This window comes from Cololabis saira, chromosome 16 (assembly GCF_033807715.1).
Source record: "Cololabis saira isolate AMF1-May2022 chromosome 16, fColSai1.1, whole genome shotgun sequence".
In the NCBI taxonomy this organism is placed as follows: Eukaryota; Metazoa; Chordata; class Actinopteri; order Beloniformes; family Belonidae; genus Cololabis; species Cololabis saira.
The window spans coordinates 20,333,449-20,349,168 of record NC_084602.1 but is presented as its reverse complement, the minus strand read 5'-3'; the positions used below and the strand labels follow the sequence as shown (position 1 = coordinate 20,349,168).

Genomic DNA, 15,720 nt, shown 5'->3' with positions numbered 1-15,720 from the left:
TCCAGATCTGAGTTTGCAAAGCAAAAAAAAAGAAACACGGCATCAACATTTTTAAATATTGGGAACCTTCTTATCGTTTTCTGAGGTTGGGCTCAGAATGGTGAGCTCAGGGCGGCTGGGTTTGGGTTTGGGAGACTCGCAGGAGTTGAAGTAGGACTGGATGAAAGGCTCCAGGTGCTGCCCCTTCTGAACAGGGATAAACACAAAGCAGTATGTATATACAATGAGTCACAAATATCTTATATTAGATGTTTATGGGACCATTAATGAAAATTTTTAAAAAATGCGTGCATACCTCTTTTATCAGTTTGCTGGGCACTGACTTAATGATTTTCCCTGTAAAACATAAATACCTCATTGATGTGTTATTTTACCAATTAGTCTCCCCTTTACACAAACATTTACACCCTGTCATAGCAACCCAAGGTCTGCCTGGTCAAACATGTTCACAAGCGTGTTTGACGTGCCCTCCTATCCAAACATTGTTTATTTCACTTTCTTTGTCACATTCCCAGGGAGCATGGGCCTCCTCCCGTACCGAGGTTCACGTCAGGTAGCATCTTGTCCAGAAACTGAGACTCCATGCTGTGAGGAGACAGGAAGTCGGCCAGGAGCTGACTATTGCTCAGCTCAGGGTGCTGCAGGAGTTTCTGCAAAGAAAGCGGATGAAAAGCCATGAGAAGTGTATTTATGGTTTAACATCATTTAGGGGGCTTGAGATCAAAGTGGTGCCAGAAATAGATTTGACATGAAAGGTGAAAGAGTTATATCTTTCACAGCAGCCATAACCGAGGCCCTCTCATCGGTAGGTGCACGAACTTCTTATGTCATGAGATTTTATCAAATTTTGATCGAGTCAAGGTTGTTTATCAACAGTAAAAGTCACCTTGTGATCTATTTAAATTCTAAACGCAATACAGCTTGTGTTTTCTCCACTGAGTTTTTGAGCTCACTCTGTGGAAAAATGATACTGACCGGAACGTATTGGACTTAAAAACACCTAAGATCTGTTATTAGATGGTACAAAGTGCCTCTATTATCAGTTTTGATCCAAAACTGCTTTTGACCCAGCAAAAATGGCAGGTACTGTTTACACAATGGCGCTACATCCAAATAAAATGTTATTTTAAACCTCTTACAAGACTCAAAAATGTAATTACACTCAGGTGGCATTAGGGATAAGGTCCCAACAGACAAACTAAAGTAATTTTATACTTACATTTGTACAAAAAGAGTATAAAAAAAGACTGGTATCTGCTGACCTGTCGTCAGTCTGTGCAATTCAATTACAAATATCAAACTATTGTCGATGGACGGAAAATGAGGAGAGCTCCTAGCAGGTACCGATCCAGTTCAAGGTGGAGAAGGAATGAACTAGTAGCAAATGCTGCTATTCACTGCAAAGGACACTACAAAAACAGTACTTTCACCATCTTACTAAACTGAAGGTAAGATTTTCACTTTGAAGAGTCTCATCGATAATTATGAACAAAAACATTATGTTAATATAAAAAATATTTTTCTCAAGTCTTTTAGCTCTGTTAGCCCCCACAACCACAACTCTGACATCACTAGAAAAGCCCAGGATGTCCTCTTCGATGCACTTTAGAATGAAAGTGGTGCTTGGCCGAGTGCGTTTAGACTCATCGCCGCCACGTGGGGCGAAAATGGATTTCCAGGTTGTGGGAAATTATTGAAAGAGAAATTCAAAAGTCAGCTCAGTTGCTGTGAGATGTCGTAATGATGAATGCTCGCAATGCTATAAACATTCTGCATTTGTGAAAGCAATCTCAGTCTGGTCAATTTGTCTGGAGAATCTGACATCTACTCCAACATGAACCCACCTTCATGGAACAATCTCTTGTTTAAACTCCTAAGTCTGCATTTAGAAACAGAGACTTATAAATCTTTTCAGATGCATGTACCTGAAGGTACTCTTGAAACTCCTCCCGCTTGGACGTTAGAAACTCATAATTCTTGGGCCCAATTATTCTCTTGGAGGGCAACTGCGCATCTGGAAATGAGCCTACAGGGGACATTGTACAGAGAAATGCAGCAAAAACAGTTAGTAAGGGATACAGTTGGGTCATTAAACCTCTAAAATGTTTGGGAAAATGGTCAAAAAACTCTCTGGCAGGTATTAGGCTGACTTCTTTTCCTCGCTGATATGATGAATAAGCAAAAAGAACCTCTCAGACGCAAACTTCAGCAACAATAAGCCGGAAACCTACCGTGAAACTCGGTGAGCTTCGATTCGAGGACATAAAACTCCAGATATCTTCTGTAAACAGACCATTGTTCAGTCTCATGTCCCACTGCAGGAAAACAAAAATCAAAACTGGATTCAGCACATTATTAGTTCCACACAAAGCAACTTGCTGTGTTAGAAGTTCGGTGTTTCAGTGATTTCTTGTATCTCGTGCAGCTCGTTTATCGTACAACATCAGTAAGCTACACATATTAAATGTAGCTGTGCTGCCTGAACAGATCTTTGATGATTCAGATAAAACAGAGGTAGAACTTTCACTTGATATTGTATTGTTCATTTAAGAGACATGATCAACACAAAAAAAAACATTTTTTTTTGTTCCATATGCTTTTCTTTCATTGCAAATCCACACGTATCATTATTTGCAAGTAGGGCTTGGATTTATGTCAGTGCCAGACGACAACAGAACTGTAGGGGGTCCTCGAGAGATTAAAAAAAATAAATAAAAGGTCTGCACAGATCTGCTCACCTGCTTTCCGGTCGTTGCGCTCAACGTCAATGCAGAAAACAGGGATTCTCTCCCGCTTTACGTCATCGTCGTAGAAATCGATGTACGGGATGGAAATATTCCAGGCTGAGAGATTTCTGGGGGTGCTAGGCGTGGAGGCGGCCTCCATGGGAGAGTCATCCTCCAGCACCATCATAGCTTCCTCCACCTTGAATGGAAGAAAGTGAGAGCATTGCCTTAAAAAAGTACACACCCACTTTAGTATTCTCCAAATACATGTGTGCGACTGAGAGGAACCCAAGTGGAACAGTGAGACCACAGGGAGCAGAGATAAAGAAGGAGGGGGGTTTAAAGTACTTAACAGTCAAGAGCGATGGAGAGCGTGGAAAGAAGTAAAGAAGTGTGTGCAAGCAGGTTGGAACAGGTGGAGAGTTAGTGTCAGGGGGGATGTGTGATAGGAAGAATAACAGCAAGAATGAAAGAAAAGGTCTAAGCAGCAGCGGTGAGACCCCCGGTGTGGGATGGATCAGCAGTGAGCACATCAGAGGGACAGAACATTTTACATGTTTTGAAGAGAAAGTCCGAGAGGCCGGGCTGAGATGGTTTGGACAGGAACAGAGGAGGGACGGTGAATACATCGGTAGACGGGTGATGGGGGTCAGAACTGCCAGGAGGGAGGCCGAGAGGAAGACCAATGAGATTGATGGATGTTGAGAAAGAGGATAGGACATGAAATTAGTTGGTGTGAGAGAAGAAGATGCAGAGGATAGGGTTAGATGGAGACAGATAAAAAAGAGGAAGCGGTACGTTAGTGTCCTGTATGTGACACATTTAACTGCTATTGTTGGTTTAATAGAACTTGAATGTTTTCAAAACACTGTCGTTTTAGTTCTGTTAACCTGTTCTGTCCTGCTCTGCAGGGAAGTCTCTCTCAAGGCGGAGAGATTTTGGATTTGCACCACATACAAATTTTGCTCCATGTCCAAAGACTGAATTTTATTCTTGTCCGGCCAAAGTCCCTTCCTCTAAACACGTAATCTTCCAGATTTGATTTGATAAACTCCAAATGGGCCTCTGGCCCTGCATGACAGGGTGAAGTTTGTCTTGAGAGCTTTGTAGCTCCTTCACAGTTACCCCTTGACCTCTGTGTTACCTTTCCACTAAACTCCTTCTTGCATGGGTAGCGAGTTTTGATGTTTTCTCTTTTTTGTCAAAATTGGTGGTGGTGCAATATCCGTTCATAAAAATGGGTTTAATGATGCTCTGAGGGATAGTCAGAGTTTTTCATTCATTTCATTGCAGCCTGTATGGTAATTACTTTTTCAAGGCAACATAAGACTTATTACAGTAAAAATAAAGGTCATGCTCGGGGTGCCACATAGCTCAAGTGGGCGAGCCCCAAGTGGTGCCTTGTGATCCCGGAGCTGTGATATCAGAACAGACAACTCTAGAGCTCAAACACGGCAGGAAGATGTTCTGTGCTGCTCTCCTTCCTTTACTCACAAATGCCCCCATGTGGCTGGGAATTAGATAAAGGCGTGGTTCAGTTTGCAAGATGCTCTGCAGTTACATTAAGAAAAGAAAATCTGTACAGTGCAGATTTATTTGCAATAACCTTTTTCTGAAAATTGACATTTTGCTTTGTATTGTACAGTATGTCCAGGGATACATCTGTGAACACAGATCTTTAGATTTGTGTTCAAATCTAGACACAAAAGACTTTGATCAAAATGTCAGCCTTGACACGAAAAGCCAACTAAGAATGTCTGCTGAGCTCATTTACAGTCTCACCACATCATCCTCTCCTTCTACGAGCCCGTACGAAGGCAGCATGGCTCCCTCCATGGTTGTGCTCTTGAACACTCCCTTGATCTTGCTGCCGATGCGGCTGATCCCAAAGGACTCGCCCCTCTTTGACGTGCTCCTGCAGTTCAAACAGGGAGTACAGTGAACAATGACGGATGGAGGAGATGTGCATGGCTTTGACAAAGCTCATGCAGCTTCATAAGAGTGACGGGAAAGGAGCCATAGAGCAGAAGAAGCAGCATTCTGGACTGGTAGCATGAATGTACAAGGGAGGGGGAAAGCTAGGCCAACCCAGGTCCACATGTCACTTCACAGTCATTGTACAATGACCAAAGCTTGTAACGCTGGTAAAACACTGCTAAGCCAACTAAAAGTACAGCACAAAGCAGTAAGCACTTATGTCATGAACTAAAGGCGGGTTTAAAGGAATCACACAATTTAATAACTGCAAAAATACTGTACAATCAGTTACCGGCCAATCACAAAAGGCACACAAGATCTTAGGTGTTTCAGTGTGAGTGCCTGTTATATTGAAAGACATAAAAGTCACCAAATGGTCCACATTGACATGTGCAATACACAAAAAGGTGAAAATCAGACAAGTCAAAGGACCGTCAAAAATAATAGGCAAGTTTTAACCACAGAAAGGGCAAAGAAAACAAACACGATAAATAAAAACAGCATTCCATGCGTTTGGCCTACCATGCAGACATCTGACCGGGACTGGGGTCACATGGGAGAAAAATGGACATCGTGACATCACACCGTGTTGCGACACGCAGATGGACCCTGACTTACTTGGGCGATGAGTGGCGGTGGGATAGCGAGCCGTATGGGAAATTTGTGAACGTGGACTGGGCATGAAGGGAGTTAAAAGATGCAGGTGAAGAGCTGCCAGAGGCGGTGAAGAGTGAGGACAGGGAGTCGGGGCTCCAGTCCCAGGAACTATAAGCAGAACGGGGTCAGATCCCCATGGGAAAGTGGAGGGAGAGGACCATGGATCATATCAGGGCAGGCAGTGTGGTAGTCACGCACACACACACACGCACAGTCACACACACAGCACGGTGGTGGTCGTTCATAAATGGAGTAACAGGCAGACAAACAGGCAGAGTGGAGAGGGTTTCTCAGTCACAGATATCAGGGAGTTTAGGCTCACAGTTGGACAGTTTTCACCTAAATGGATCTATGAATGTTCCCATGAAAGCCATCACTTTCTATTTTCTTGGGCATAATCACTACTGCATTGGAAACTGCCTTCCTAACAAGACTGCTTCCCTTGCCAAATTAAAAGAAAACTGAACAGAAAATCAACATATATCCCAGTTTGTTGTTGTTTTATTTAATTCCGCAAATGTGAAAGCAATTTGATTTCAGTTTGCTGAGAAGATATGAAAACCAAAGCTTACAGTAGCTTGACTCTTGATTAACGCAATAGAAAAACATGTGCAAACGTTACTGTCCCTTCTTTTAAGACTATGTTGTTTTTTTGTGTGTAAAAATATAATGAAAATAATCTGATCCCAGTGGGTCTTGGTATGAGGCAAATGCAACCTAAGACAAGAAACTAAATATGTTTTCCACGTGTGGGCAATACTAAGTACTCCCTTACTGTTTCCATAGGATTTAAGGGAGGAAGTTGAAGCCAGAAGCTGCCAATCATCAGCTCTTGGTGAATCAGCAGGTGTGCAGACCTCATTAAAAACATCTTTTTTTAAGTTTGCTGGTCTGGGGCATGTAGGTGGATGTTAACACAATGCCAAGAGGGAAAGACTTAAGCAATAATCTTGGAAAAAAAAACAATTGTTGCTGCATACCCAGTACTCGAGTTGAGGGGGGATGAGGGGGGGATGGCATCCCCCCTGAAATAAAAACGGTCCAAATCATCCCCCCTGTAAAACTGCCATCCCCCCTTTCCATCCCTTATGTCATTTCATCAATGAATGTGGTTTTACTGCTATTTCAACATTTAGAGTCATCACCAGAAAAATTATACCAGAAAAATAACTTATTTGAACATTTTCACCTGTTTCAAGTACACTTTCACTTGAAATAAGTAGAAAAATCTACCAGTGGGTCAAGATTTATCTTCTCATTACAAGCAAAAAAATGTTTTGAAATGTTTTTTCCAGTGATGAGTCTTGTTTTAAGTGTAATGAGATTTTTTTTTAATAAAATGAGACATTTTAATTAGAAATAAGACAAATATTCTTATTTTGAGTTTTTGCAGTGATCCATGTTACTTATCCTGTGAAGGACAGAGTCATATTGATAAGTTCAGAAAACTGTTTTTTATTGTTGTGTTTTGATGTATTTGATGTAAGCCCAGTGGATATTTAAAGCTTACAGAAGGCTGCATTTAACTGCTGCTATGTCATTCCTGCAGTATTTCTGGTGTTTTGGTCAATGCTATTATTTGTAATATATTATATTATATGTAATCAGCACAAATTATCTGTCCCCATATGATAAAATCCAGCATCCCCCCCTGATTTTTTTTTACAACTCGAGTACTGTGCATACCAATGTGGAAAAGGCCATATAAGCCATTTCCAAATAATCTGGAGTGATATGTTTTATAGCTAGAAAGATTATTCACAAGTGGAAAGCAGTCAAGAGCGCTGCCAACCTTCCTGGGAATGGACAAAAAAGAATTAAGTTAGGTTGTTCTTTGTCTAAGCCTAATACTTAGACCCTCTACAATCAGATAACCTTTATCATGTTTTTACACAAGAAAAGAAAACATAGGATTAAAGGACTGGGTACTAACTTTGACCATGTAATTAACGATAACTCTGGCTGTGGTTAGCATGATTTTGATCAAATGTCTCAATCTTCTATTATTTGAATTTATAAGCATTTCTTAAAGAATCAAGTTCAATTATTAATTTATTAGGTAAAATGTTCAAATCAAAATGTGAACAATCATTGGAGTGGATCTAGGTAACAGTACATTTGTTAAAAAGGCAGTACATCACCTGCTTTGGGCAAGAATGAAATGTCTGTTGTACCTTGCGTGCAGCACTGCTAAGCCAGCCACTGTTTTGATCAGCACACTGATGCCTTATACTCACCGAATGTCATCCAAACTGAGGCTATTTCTGGAATAATATGCACAAGGAGTTAGTGGGAAGGGCCCTGGGGCCTCCTACGCACCACACTCCATGACGCAAAACATAAGTTAAGCTCATGTGAGTTTACTTCCTACTCCCATTTTATCATATAGAGCAGTTTTATCTAATATTGTTAATAAAGGGACTTTTTTAGACCGTTCAGACTAAACTTAAGGAGAAGCCAAGTGATGCTGCTAAAATGTATTATATCCTCCATTTGAACAGCAAAATCTATGGAAACGGAAAAGAGTAGTAACCCTTGAAAATGTATTAAAAATGTCTAAATTAATTCTGAAAATTCTGAAAAGAAATTAGCTGGATTTGGAAGAAAGCACAGAATTAAATCGCTGTGAATGGTTTCATATTTCTATATTGTAAAAAATAGTTATACTAGTTATTATTAAACTAAGCTTTTATTTATATATATGTATATTTATTTTTTTATGCACAAAGACACAAAGCAAAACCTACCTGCTCATCCTGGAATTCCTGGCGGGAGACTCTGCTCCCCTCAGAAGCTGGCGAAAGTACTACATCGCCAAAAAAAAACAAAAAAATGTGTATATAAGTAAAGGTTATATTATAATACATTCTGATATATAAGCGCACCACTCTGGTATACACTATGGTTAAATGCACAAAAAAACTAATCTTATTTGACCTGAACTGAGGGAATATGGTGCATTTTCAAAACATTGTTGCCGCCCTGTTTATTTATGGACAGAAAGAAAATCAAATAATATAATTTTATTATTTTCCAGACACTCCATCCATGAAAGGCAGGGGCCTGCAGCAGACAAAGGCTGAGCTTTGATCCGCTCACTGTTATTCAATGAAACTGCTTCTGGGGCGTGAAATAGGGCTTGGCAGCTTGGCATGGTGCCAGCATGGGCTCATTGGCCAGTTGTGCATCTGGTATTGATGACAAGGTTGACGGCGGTTGGTAGCCGAGGGGTCGGATGAGGATAACGCAGCTGAGTCAACAGATTCCAAATAAGCCGTGAATTTAGACATTTAGCAAACCCAATTTTATTAATTCTAGCAGAGTCCAAAAAAAAAAAAGAAGGTACTAATGCTGTTAAAGGAGCATGTTTGGAGGGGGCTTTTAAAAACCAAAGCAGAGGAATCACAGTGTAACAGGAAGGTCAGGACCAGGGATCTACATCGTTTCATGATGACAATCCTTTTTACATAACTGAATAAAATGCATTTGAAGTGTCCATGTTAATTTTCGACACAACAAAATGGATTAAAGGTTACTCTCAGCTTAAATCAGCTTGTGCATCTATTTAAAGGCCTGACGTCAAACTGTTTTTGCTGACTAACATTCAGTAATTGCGTTTATGATTTTAAATCTGGCGTGCAGTGAGAATAAAATGTAATCTGGGATTTACTGGCTTTAGCTGAGTTAATAAATGTCACCTCTCCTGCCACTGTATCATGAGTGTGGGTGTGTGTTTTTCATTCGAGAAATCTCTGAGCCTGGAATATTTCCATCCCGTACATCATTCGTTAAAAAAAGCTCTTTTTTTACTGAATGGAAATTGCAATTCTGTAGCATGTCCTCAAAAATGTTTAAATCTTCATAGCAAAGTTCTCCAGAATATGTTTATTAGTGTGGATTTTAAACCAAAGCAACACTGAAAACAAATTTAGGCTCAGAGAGATTAGCACAACCACCCTCCCTCTGGAAACAGTCCATATATTTTGTCAAAAAAAATCTTATTTTAAGCAAAAATATCTTCTTCTAGCAAAACCGTATTTGGACTTGACCGCATTATTAGCGATCAAGTATGGAGCCCTTGCACGTTCAATATTGTGAAAACACAAAAACAGTAGTTTTGCTACTGTGCTTAACAATGCATTTGATAATTCTGAGTATGAAAAACACTCTACCGAGGTTTTGATTTTAAATTAAAGCAAATGGGACGGAAACATATCAAATGAAGGTAAAACTAGAAATTCTTCTTAGCATCTGCTCTTGAGAAATTCCCCCCAACATTGTTTTAAATTCCCACCCATGACACCGAGATATAAATATGAATATGAGGCCATTAATACATTGAAATGAGTCATGTGAATTGAGTAGGTGGTGATAATTTGTGGTGATTATTTCCAGGTGTGGGCACTTGCCTCGTCGCTGTGACAGAACATGGGTGTGAAAACATTCTCCAGGAGTGACAGGACGTGCTCGTAGGCTTCAAACAAGCACCTCATGGTCTGCAGCTTCACCACCTCTGCATACGGCCCTTCAGCAACTGCAAAACCAGAAAAAAAACAGCTTTTATTTATACCAAATAGCAGGGAATTTTGGACACACAATTGATCTTATTGTGAAGAATGATTTGATCTCCAAATGGTGAAACATTTACATACACAAACCAAAACAAATGTACCTTTAATCAAAACCTCCGGATATGTACTCCTCGTCAAAGTGAGAGCTTGTTTACGGTCATTACAAAATATGCTATGACATAAATTACAGAATCCAATTATTTTTCTGGTAAACTATTCCTCTATAACACATCCATCCGATTATGGTAAGATGACAACCTGTGTTCTTTCAGCATTCAGCATCAGAAAATACGACTGTGCACCTTTATGAGAATACCTCTACCACTTTTCAGCACGGTGGTGGACTAATCATAGTTTGATCTTGAGTTGCACCTGCTGGCACTAATACAGGGGGATTAGAGTTGCACCAATTCCAATTTTCTTTGCTGATTCTGATTCCATGTCTTCTTGTAGAGTTTGACCTGCCGAACCTAATCAACAACTAACGATAGCAGAGGCTGCAGGCTGTGTGCACTTTATTGGTGTGCAGCTTCTAAACCTTTAACGTCACGACACCAAGCATGCTCAGCAGGGTAATGCTGTTTTGGATTAAGTCTGCTAATTACTGTATTTACTATTCTGTACTCACAGTGAAAATACTTCCATAACTCAGTCTCCAGTGTAGTTTTACGCTTATTTAAACTTTCAGTAGTCTAAACATCTAAGCTAGTGCATCTACTCCTGCATTCAAAAAATAAAATAAATATATTTTCAAGAATGTGCATCAGCTAGTATCTACTAATTTTAGTTACCAATGATCAGCTGGTGTAACTCTAGAAAATCTCAATCAGGAAAGTCATCCCCAAAAAGATTCAAAAGCACTCAAGAGGAGCAAGTTGAAGGTTAATAACAATTCAGATTCTGTGGACAGACCTAAAAAAAAAAGCAGTGATACATGAAAACTCAATGAATGTCAAATAATTTTAAGCTTTTTGCAGAAGAATAGTGTCAAATCCTTCAAACTACAAGACAAATGACAGACTCGTAGCTGACTGTAAAAAGTGTATAACTGTATTGCTTTAGCTGTATAACGACTAAACTTTTGCCTCTTTTGCTCATTATGAAACATAAAAAATTGGGCACAAAGCAATGTTTCGCAATATATTTTATGAATGTTTCATATTGAGGTTAATTCCTTTAGCCTAAGACATTCACTTAGCAGTTGCAGTAACAGCAATTTTGAACTATGGTGGCCAAACCTTTGTAATTGCTCTGATAATATTTTTATGTAAGGCGAGTCACAGCAGTTGAGGGAAAAAAGGATCCAATATAAGCCACTGTCTGTCACATACTGTTTCTTATTTCTTCCACTATAAAGGGATCGAAGCGGATCTTGTCGATGCTCTCATCCAAGCAGTAAGTCTCGTAGATCTTCTTCACCTCCTCGTGAAGCAGCACCTTTTCTGAGTCGGACAGCTCTGGGCACAAAATCCTGTCGTTGAATTCCTCTGAGGAGTTTAAGAGAGTTAGTGACATCAGATTTTTCCAGTGAGGGAGTTTTTTCATGAAACCATAACTGTAGACGAGTTGTTAAGATGGGGGAAAAAAAGGGGGATAATGTAGTTTTAACTGCTGTTATCCAGACTGAGTCATTTGAAGAAGCCAAATATTGAACTTCTGGTGAACTTGAACTGTAAAAATCGGGTAATATAATACCAAAGTCACTGAGGGGGGAGCACATGTTGTCTTTGGTCCAAATCTGACTGAAAAATACTTACCGACTGTAAGACAGAACTGGAGCACGTGGACGGCTCCTTCTTGCTTCAGGAAGTTCATAAAACGAAACAGAAGATCCTGCTGTTCTCTGATTTCCTTTAAATCCAGCTTCAGAACCTGATGCAAAATAAAAAAACACAAATTTAAACAGCTGGCAAACACAATGCCCATCCTTCATACTTCATTCTACGTCTAGTGATGCCGAGAACCTCAGCTGCACAATATTGGGAGGGTGTCTGATTATCAAACCCAAAGTGGATGGGGTTACTGGATGGATGTTTCTTTTGGGGTGTCAACGGTAAGAATTATTTTATACTATTACATATACTTTTGATCTCTTCAGTCAAAGGAAACACTTACTGTAGGCTTTTTGTTGCGAATATCAGAGTATTTTTGCAGAAATGGCACCAATGTTGACATGGGCTCTGTGGCTTCTTCAGGCTGATGGGAGATAAACAGAAAGAAAAAAAAACATTTAGAGACAATCTAAAGCATTAAATTAAATACAGAGGATTCAAATGGAGCTCCAAATCTGGCAGGACATACTTACAAAGGAATTGTCAATGAATATCAAAATTAAATGATTCACTGTGTCCTGAAATGGAAAACAAAAACAGGTAGTAAATTCATCAAACCTGCACCAAACATTGTAAATATGAATACTTTTAATGTTTTGAAAAGGACACATTTTTGTCTCCCATTTGCATTTTTATAGCAAATTCACCCAAACTGACAGACTACAAGTCAAATCTACTCTGGGACAGACGAGCTGCATCAGCAGGAGACTTGTAGTGACAACACCTTTACATTTGTGCCCGTAATGTTGTCTACACTCACAGGATCAGCCAAGTAGTCCATTGAAGGAAGGAAGACAGAACCAGCCAAGACTTCTCTTATCAGGAGAGTAAGAGATCTGGGGTGGGAGTGAAGGAGGGAGTGAAGATAGAAGGCAGCGGGAAATGAGAGAATAAAAGAGTAAAGATTGACCCTTATCTCCTTTTGCCTAGTGTCCGCAACCACAGAATCTCTCCTTGAGGAGTCGATAGCGCACAGGTTTGCTGTACACTTATATTGTAGCTCACTTTGGTAAGAGACAACAACAGTGCATGGCTTCTGTTGCTTCAGAAGTGAGTTACCTGCAATCTGTAGCCTTGGGTGGCAGGATGTAAGGGAAAAGCATCTCAGTTAGCTTCCTGAGGTAGAGAAGCTCATCTCTGCGGCTACGAAGGGCCATGTGGAGATCAGGTCCATATTCATCCAGGGCAGCTTGCTGAAGACACTCTGTATTCTTTACTGAAATAAAAGGGAAAGAACAGCCTTATCAAGCTGAATATAGCTAAAATGGCACAATGTGATGACATCAGGAATACCTTTCTGCCTCGCTTTACTAATTATTTCAATGTGTTTCATTGAAACCTTAAGGAGCTTTTGTGTGATGAGTGACGCCACATCCACCTGAGAAGGAAAAACATTGTAATTAATATCCATTTAATGATTATTATAAGATTTAATTGTCAGGAAGTGCACAAATCACCTTCTGGATTCTGCGGACCAAAACAGCCGCAAAGAAGCGCAAAGTCACCCTCAGCTCATCTACAAAGGCCTCGTCATCAGTGATGTCTCTGGAAAAGAAACGCTGCTCAAACCACATATTATACCACAGTATGAGTGATAAAAGACAAAAAAAAATGCAAAAGAGGCATACCTATACCAAGGATATACAAAATTCTCCAGAACAAGTTCCAAAATCTGAAGAAAAATAAAGAAGATAGGGAAAACTTAATAATTTTTATCTCGTTCGGTTTTGTTAGTTTTGTTTTGGATTTTTAAGTATTACCTCTGACAGAGAAGCATCCACCTTAGAAGGAACTTCCAGGTGAAGCCATGGCTGATAGTTTTCCAGCAACAAAGTCGGTCTGTCAAACAGGGAAAACACATTATGATCTATGGAGAAGCGCTAGAGCGCGGTCTGACCACCAGGGGGCAGTATGACATCTTTCTTGACCTGACACATGACCAACAATAAGATCACCAACAGATCAAATATAATAGGTAAGCAAAGTTAAACAAAGATGCCAATTTGATTTAATCCAGAATCCATATAAAGGAGAATATATACTATTTACAGAAAGCATCCATCATGCACACCGATATATCAGCTGCTGATATGAATAACCCAGGCTGAAAATGCACGGCAGCACTTACCTGTGCCTTTTGCATTTAGTTTTTCCACAAACGGCACAACTGTGACCCAACGGAAACAGCTCCTGCTGGAACGACTGCAAGAAAAAGTTAAGCCAGATTAAAAGCATCACACACCGCAGCTGCTGCAGCTTGGTCCTTCTATGTGTCAGCAGCAACTAAATCAACTAAAATCAAGGGTACTGCGCCTGGAGCCTGTTATTCTAATCTGCTCACCTGCTTTCTGATCATTTCATATGTCTTTGACCTACCTTGGTTTTTGGTTTAATGGAAACGAAGATGTTGGGAAGTAGAGACCCGGGCCCCAATGAGCAGTAGAAAGTGGCAACTCCAGCCAGAAAGGACCAAAACACCATCATAATGTGAATATATCTGTGGAAAGAAGTGACATATGCTCAGGGGTGCAGATCCGATGTCAGGATTGGGGGGGACACCAACGTGATTTTAATTTTTTATTTTTTGCCAATATGCAACTCATACCATGCCATAAATTGGTAAAGGCTCGCCAAAAAATACTGCACAGGGAATCATTTATTGTGCTTACCTTTGTTGTTGATTTGTCCTAAACCACCAACAGTGTGTGTCACTGCTTACTTAACTGTTATATTCGTAAATCATAATTTTAAGGGTTTTGGGCATGTAGTGTCTACTCTTCTCACCATCTTCCTTTTATCCTATGGGACTACTTTATGCACGATCAATTGATATATGGAGGAAATATGGAGCCCTAAACAAGTTGTTTAAACTAACTGATCATGTTTTAACACAGTTATGGTGGTAAACAGTTCTAAAAATAAAAAATTCTTTACACCTCAAAACGCACCGTGGATGTATTATTTTTTTAGAAATATATTTTTAATAAATATTCTACATATTCTTGTCTCTCTTTTATATTTTTAGCCGGGGGACTGCCAATGGAAACTAGCTCTGTAGCTAAAATTGGGTGCATTTGCATTTTAATTCTAAATGTATATGAATGTACACTGTCCCTTCCCAAATAAACTGAATTGAATTGAATATTCAACCTTTAAGTCTGAAAATACATTTGTTCAATTTTGAATAATTTAGGGTATTTTTATTGGGGGGGACAATTCATGTTTTTCAGAAATTGGGGGGGACATGTCGCTCCCAATGACTGAGGGATGGAGGAGCATGCTGATGTCAGGGATGTTGCCTATTCTAATGAACAGAAAAGTAATACTGGTGTGCATACCTGTTTAAAAGCACAGTAGACAGAAGTAAAAGCAGCAGCAGAAAGCAGAAGACTGGATATTGTCGGCCCAGCTCTCTGGCCCGGTCCAGCTTCATCCTGCGTCTCATATTGTGCAGATAAACCCTGATGCAGCCCATCACGGACTGGCAGCACCAGCTCGCACCCCGGTGTCCCTGGAAAACATGCAGACACTATTCAAACAGCTGTGTATCAGCACCACGGACCTCTGTCATCGCACATTCGGTCTCACTATGTGCTCATGCTCAGGCTGCTTACAGATGTTGAAGAGACTGGTGGTAATGACACAGTTATCGACACGGTTTTCTCATGAAACGGTCCTAGAGTGCCGTGGAGGTCGGTGTTGTGTTAATGGCTGCTGTGGTCTCGCCGTCATGTTGGGCTCGCTCGCTGTCAACACGAGTGACGTCACCTCCGCTGAACTTGAATATTCACCAGCCACGGCGCCCTAAAGGCTGATTTATGGTTCCGCGTTAAACCAACGCAGAGCCTACGGCGTCGCCGCGTAACTCTACGCCGTACCCTACGGCGTAGGACCTGCGTCGATTTAACGCAGAACCATAAATCAAGCTTAATGGTCAACTACTTAGTTATGAAGATT

The 15,720-nt window shown here is 40.3% G+C and overlaps 1 protein-coding gene across 5 annotated transcripts in view; it reads right to left on the bottom strand.

Moving 5' to 3' along the window:
- The window catches only part of LOC133462430 (sorting nexin-14-like), a 29,855-nt gene extending 14,343 nt beyond the window's left edge, over positions 1-15,512 (bottom strand). Inside the window, exons 1-25 of one of the 5 annotated variants that reach the window (XM_061743677.1) lie at positions 15,378-15,512; positions 15,102-15,274; positions 14,140-14,260; positions 13,892-13,965; positions 13,524-13,602; positions 13,392-13,435; positions 13,221-13,308; positions 13,057-13,141; positions 12,823-12,979; positions 12,524-12,599; positions 12,237-12,281; positions 12,047-12,127; positions 11,689-11,803; positions 11,263-11,388; positions 9,770-9,894; positions 8,108-8,166; positions 7,598-7,624; positions 5,322-5,468; positions 4,509-4,641; positions 2,739-2,925; positions 2,232-2,315; positions 1,926-2,026; positions 539-650; positions 296-336; positions 67-186 (exon numbers count right to left, since the gene is read on the bottom strand). In XM_061743677.1, the coding sequence (XP_061599661.1) occupies positions 67-186; positions 296-336; positions 539-650; positions 1,926-2,026; positions 2,232-2,315; positions 2,739-2,925; positions 4,509-4,641; positions 5,322-5,468; positions 7,598-7,624; positions 8,108-8,166; positions 9,770-9,894; positions 11,263-11,388; positions 11,689-11,803; positions 12,047-12,127; positions 12,237-12,281; positions 12,524-12,599; positions 12,823-12,979; positions 13,057-13,141; positions 13,221-13,308; positions 13,392-13,435; positions 13,524-13,602; positions 13,892-13,965; positions 14,140-14,260; positions 15,102-15,238 (2,364 nt within the window). In that variant the 5' untranslated portion in view covers positions 15,239-15,274; positions 15,378-15,512. Of the gene's footprint in view, positions 1-66; positions 187-295; positions 337-538; positions 651-1,925; positions 2,027-2,231; positions 2,316-2,738; positions 2,926-4,508; positions 4,642-5,321; positions 5,469-7,597; positions 7,625-8,107; positions 8,167-9,769; positions 9,895-11,262; positions 11,419-11,688; positions 11,804-12,046; positions 12,128-12,236; positions 12,282-12,523; positions 12,600-12,822; positions 12,980-13,056; positions 13,142-13,220; positions 13,309-13,391; positions 13,436-13,523; positions 13,603-13,891; positions 13,966-14,139; positions 14,261-15,101; positions 15,275-15,377 lie in introns of all 5 variants that reach the window. The other 4 variants (XM_061743675.1, XM_061743676.1, XM_061743678.1 and 1 more) reach the window with 4 other exon arrangements.
- Positions 15,513-15,720: the final 208 nt, after the last annotated feature.